Source organism: Bacillus rossius, chromosome 1, assembly GCF_032445375.1.
Source record: "Bacillus rossius redtenbacheri isolate Brsri chromosome 1, Brsri_v3, whole genome shotgun sequence".
In the NCBI taxonomy this organism is placed as follows: Eukaryota; Metazoa; Arthropoda; class Insecta; order Phasmatodea; family Bacillidae; genus Bacillus; species Bacillus rossius.
Window position 1 is genome coordinate 293,182,393 of NC_086330.1, and position 6,151 is coordinate 293,188,543.

General features: G+C 35.3%; 1 protein-coding gene across 1 annotated transcript; it reads left to right on the top strand.

Moving 5' to 3' along the window:
* The first annotated feature begins 2,564 nt into the window (after positions 1-2,564).
* On the top strand, positions 2,565-5,883 carry LOC134527751 (uncharacterized). The gene is made up of 2 exons (XM_063360678.1): positions 2,565-3,761; positions 4,088-5,883. Exons 1-2 carry the CDS (start codon positions 3,401-3,403, stop codon positions 5,497-5,499), a joined length of 1,773 nt encoding a protein of 590 aa, XP_063216748.1. The 5' UTR covers positions 2,565-3,400; the 3' UTR covers positions 5,500-5,883.
* Positions 5,884-6,151: the final 268 nt, after the last annotated feature.

Here is a 6,151-nt window from a genome sequence, read left to right on the forward strand (position 1 = left end):
TGGATTTTTTTTTAAATTGCCTTTACACTCCTTGTGCTTTAGACCCCTCATTTATATTTTTAATTTTGTGTGTAAACATGTTTTCTCTACTCCTAGTGTACACCAATATTGATTCTAAAATTTTAGAAATATTAGTTGTTTGTTTTATGTTATTTATATATCTGTCACATGGCCACCAACAGCTGAGGGCTTTAGCGGTGGGCACGACACATACAGAAAAGGACAATAAGGTCACTGCAATTACGTGGACACTCCCCCTCCGTCAGTACCAAGACAGGCAAACACTACCTATGGGGAATTCATAGCAGGTAGGCACATCCATAATTGGCCAACATAGATAAAGTGAGCGCATCACACATTTGCAGTGGGGAAAAATAATTCCTTGTGGCAAATAAGACAGGCAAAACCAGTCTTTATGGTTTGGCTCAGCCTGCCGTACTTTCTTTATTGAGAAGCCGCCCACTCCTCCCCGAGCTTCACCGCCCCAACTGCCGCAAGTAATTTAAAGAATAATTAAAATACCAAGAATATTTACAATAAAACTAATACGAGAGCCATTCAATAATTAACTGGTGTATAAATGAAACAGTTTGTACGAGTTTTGTACTTTCATGACTTTATTTTTGCATCACTTGGATGAGCTGAGAACAGCTGAAAGACAAAAAAAGGTTTTGTTTATAACCTCAATATCGCTTTTAACAATGATGTGTCTGCCCACATTAGTTGAACAACATTCAATGATCCATTTTTTTTGCTTTCTGAAGGTGAAAAACCGGGTAAAATCTTTTCTCGGATGATTTTACAGTACGGTGAAAAATGTAAAACCGTGGAAATTTTTATAAGTGGATAAACAATTCAAAAACGGTCGAACCTCAGTGAATGATGAGCCATGTCCTGACTGGCCAGTTAAGTGTCAACTCCTTCGCTGGAAACCTGCACTGACATTATTCGTAAAGACTGATGTGTTACAGTTGAACATACAGCAAAAACAGTTGCAGTAAGGGTTTGCACAGTTCATAACGTTATCAGTAACAAACAAGTACAGCCAAACCAGTGCAAGGTGGGTCCTGAAAGAGTTAACGCAACAACACGAGGAAACAAGATTCAAAGTGTGTACAGACTTGAAAGAACGCATGACAAGGAAGGTGACCCTTTTCCAAACAATATTTTAACATGTGATGAAACTTGAGTTCACCAATTTGAACCAGAGTCAAAGCCTGAAATGGAAGCACATCAGCTTACCTGTCCAAAAGAAATTCAGAACACAAGCATCAGCGAGAAAAGTCATGTTGGCTGTTTTTGGGAATGGCCAAGGTATCGTCCTTTGTGATTATTTGGAAGATAAGCGTACAATAAACATTTTGTAATATTCAGACAAGCTAACGAACAAAGTAAAGCCGGCAAAGAGAGAAATACATAATGTATCTCAAAGAAAAGGCGTAATATTGCTACACAACAATGCCCGTCCTCACACCGCCAAGCTGACCCAAGAAACCATTGAAGAAATGGGTTGGGACATACTACCTCATCCTTCCTAATGTCCAAATTTGGCTCCCTCAGATTTTCATTCGTCTGGTCCACTCAAGATGTCATTACGTGAAAAAAAGTTCAGTAACAACAAGGTTGTCAAGGAATTTGTGGGAAAGTGGCTAAAACAACAAGATAAAGACTTCTTTGCATCAGGTATAAAAAACTAGTTAAATTATTGGGACAAATGTATTAATATTGGTAAGGGTTTATGTTGAGAAGTAGTAAAAGTCTCATTTTGTAAAAGTCTCATTTTGTAAAACTACCAAGTTTTTTTCTACATCAATTTGTCTATTTGTATCTTTAATTATTGAATGGCCCTCATATATAAGCTTTAGGGATGGACCAATCCAATCCTAAAATACCATCATATTCTTAGTATTCAAAGGATCCAATATTTGAAAACAAAGATTTGAAAAAAAATATTAGAGGAAATAAAGTAAATTAAAATATTCAACACTGATAGGCCAATTTTTTTCTTCATATCAATATACTTTTAAAATTATATAAAATAAATTAAAATATGTATTGAATCTAAAAACTTAGTTCATTAATAAAACCACAGTTAATATTTTTAACTTCATGAACATTATTTTATTTTGTACCATTCAGACCTAGATTTATTCGAGGGGTATATTCAAAGTACTCTTTGGGAATTGAATCCTAAATTTGGATACAAGAAAACTGGGATTTCACCCATCATTAATTTCAACATTTGTTTCAGTTCACTTGAAAACCAATAACAGAATTTAGAGGAATTTTTCTTGTTGGCAAAAGAATGAAAACATTGATTTATTCCCCCCCGCAAATACAGGAATTTAGTTGGTGAACAAGTTCATTCACATCAGATGTTTTATAGAAATCAGACCAATCATCATTAATTAACAAATTAAAAAGACAAAGAAAGTCACCCTTGTATAATTTCTAAATGCAGAAGATAATTTATTATTGTCATTAACAGTCAATTGTAATATTAATATTCATAGCTGGATTATATGTCTTCTTTGATAAGCACATTAACTGCACGAGTTATTACTAGGGACTAGAAAATTTCGCGATCGCGAAATTTTCACGAATTCGCGCGAAATTAAGTGTAAAACGCGAAAAATACCATTTGTTGCGAAAAAACGAAATTTCTACGAATTTTAACAAACTATGCGCGAAAAGGTTTATTTATTATAAATTTAGTATCATAATCATAAAAATAAGTCGCAGTCACACGCATCGACGCAATTCACAAACAATATGTTCGTTTGAATAAAAAAATGTAAGGAAATAAATGTCCTAACCAAAAAAAAACATGAAGGGTAAAACTTATAATTAATTATTATTATGTATTATAATAATTTGCGATGCTAATCATTGCTAAGTAATTTACGATTTTCTATTTATTAACTAACATCCGCTTTAATATGAAACACTTAACGTGACGTTGATTCATTTTAATTAAATAAAAGTCCGCCGGTGTAAACCATTCCTTTCGCCAGTCATCGCAGCCATTTTTTTTGCTGCTATGGCCTACGGATAACGCTCCTAGCCAGTAACTTAAATTCATGATTAAAATTAACACACCATTGAGTGGGACTTTGGGACGTAATTACGGAGAACATAATAAAATTACTTAATACATCGGGAAAAAAGTGACGGTAAAAAAAGATAAAATTATTTACATGGAGACTGCGGGGGATATAAACACTTTTATTTTTAATTCCTTGGGATCCACGGAAGAAAAAAAAAATTAACTTGAAAGAGAATAGTTTTCACTGGTGTGCAACTGCTGCTGTCGTCATGTTCACTTTGACTTCTACTCCGACGGGCAAATCGGCAAGTTAACAAGATTATTAATTGGATAGTGACTAGTGAGTGAGTAAAAATGCGGAATAAATTAAGTGCAAGGGATCGAGCATTTCAGTATAAGAAGGAGGGGTTTTACTGTACAGATAATAGCACGGTTATGTGTAAGTTTTGCAACACGAAAGTTTCGTGGGATCGAAAAGACACGATTGAAAAACATTTAAAGTCGGCAAAACACGTGGCGTCATTAGCAGCAACAAAAGAAGAGACTACAAAACTACAAACATCAGTTGCATCATGCTTTAATAAAGTTGTCAAAGACAAAAAATCGGCAGATTATCTTGGAAAACGTGTCACAGAAACATTTGTAAAGGCTAACATACCACTTGAGAAACTTAACAATGAACACATGGTGAACTTCATGAATGAATTTATTGAAGGTAAGTAAAAATTCAGATATAACAGGTCTATTGTAGTTTGCGATACCGGACTGTTTTTAATGTACTTGAACTAACCAATCATCCCCACTACAATTAACTTTTTTTTAAAAGTAGCTGACCTAACCTAACAAACTTTTCATTTTGTTTTCAATACCTGAACGAGTGTAGTACTAACCTAGGAAATAAAACGTTTTCCTGAACTACAAATGTCCAGTATTGTAAATTGCAATTGACCCAATATACAACAACAGTTAACTTGAAGTACATCGTTATGCCAGTAAACTATGCTAATGGTGGTCTTAATTTTGAGGAAATTTTTTTTTCAGGATCTGGCGCATTGCCTTGTGTAAAGACTTTGCGAGAAAAGCACCTTCCCAGATTAAATATGGAAAGGGAAGAAAACATCAAGGAGAAGGTCAAAGGAAAGCACCTTGCGGTATGCTGCGATGAAACAACAGACAAACAAGGTCGGTGTGTTTTCGTTATAATCTTCAAGATTATAGAAGCCAGTCACCAAGTTGAAATCGTAGTAGGTGATGTCCACATTCTTGAAACAGCTGATGCAAAAAGTTGTTCAAGAGCTATTCTTGATTCTTTGAACAAATATAACATTAGCTATGACAGTGTCCTGGCCTTAGTATCAGACTCAGCCCGATACATGGGGAAGTGTTTTGACACACTTACCAACTTGATGTCGGACAATGTTGTAGTGATTCAGTGTTGGGCGCACAAACTCAATCTGATTTTGAATGTTCTGGGAAAGCACCTTCCTGAACTTCAAAATGCCACTTCCAAAATCAAGAGTGCGTTCCTGAACACTCGAAAGAGAAAGCATCTGTTCCGGCAATTTCTGGATGATAAATATGAAGCTGGAAGGGTTCCACTGTTCCCAATGCCAGTCCTCACGAGATGGTCTTCGTGGTACGAGTCTGTAGCCTATGTATCCGACTACATAGAAGCTATTGTTGAGTTCATGAAGAGTGACGACATAGCATCAGTTAGCAATGTTGGAGTTCAGTATTTGGCAAGTTTGTCACAGGAACAGGTCCTTAATGTTAAGGTGCAGGCTGCCTTCATCAAAGAAACAGCAAAGGGAATTGTTGACTTGACGAAGTTGTTGGAAGGGTCGTCATATCCTTGTAGCAACATTTTGTGTGGTAACCTACGCAAAGTTGAGCAAGTTTTGCAGCTTGCTGAAGCAGGAAATTTTGGCGAAGAAACAAGTTTAGCACTGCAGTCATGTGGAAGAGATGTTGCAAAAGCTCAGGTTAAATCTGCCTTAGTAAAAGCTGCATCACATGGATACACTAAGCTGCTAGCTTTAATTTCAAGTGATCCTGCAAGTCATCTTTATTCTGAACTGAGTGTTTTTGACCCTGCACAGATTTTAATTACGGAAGTAACAAAAGATCTTGGTAAAAAATTGAAGAAAATGGCATTGTTCAAGGACTGCGATGAAAGTCAATTGCTTCAAGGCTATAAAGAGCTTCAGTTCTTGGTGAAGAAACAGTTAGGAGACAAAAGTGATGCATCACTGGATTTGATTGCAATATTATTGTCTCTTTCTGTAAATCATCCAGAATTTTCTAAGGGTGCTTTGAAAAGTGTATGGTTGCCATGTGCAAATGCAGACTGCGAACGATTTTTTTCTAAGTACAGTTCTGTTCTAAGTGACCAACGACAGCGCCTTAATGCTGAAAATGTAGCTATTCTCAGTGAAATCTATTTTGAAGGTTGAACACTGTTTTAGTGTGTTAGTTGTATGCCATGTCTATGTGTTTAGTGTTACATATGTATTCAACTTTGCAGCTGTAAATATTATGTATTGTGTTTTATGATCTGTGACAAGCAGGAAACTGTGAATTTTTTTGATAGGAGCATTACTAACAAATATAGAAGCTAAAATTATGTACAGATATTATGATAAGTAAATAATAATTTCCTCATTGTAAAGGCTTTAAGAATGTTTTTACAAGTATCTCAGTATCAATATATAATGTTCATATTAATTTTGGGAATCCACAAAAAAATCACATTGGTGAAAACACCGAAATGAAAACACCGCTTTTAAGAATTCAAACCACCGCTTTTTGCACTTTCAAAACGACGACATTTTCCAGTCCCTAGTTATTACACATTGAGATAACTTGTAAAATCATAGATCTAAAAGATTTTTCAAGACTTTTTTTTAGCCAAAACTAGAGGTCAAATTAAGTAGAGGTCTAAAGTGGCATAAGTGACATTTAAGAGGCAGGTAGAGCAGGTGTTCTTCAACTAAGCTGTTCCCAATAGCACAATACAAGTTTGCTATGATAATGCAACTTCCATTTTTAGTTTCCACACAGTTTTGCTAAAAACCATAGCATTATATTTAGATAAATATGGTCCTT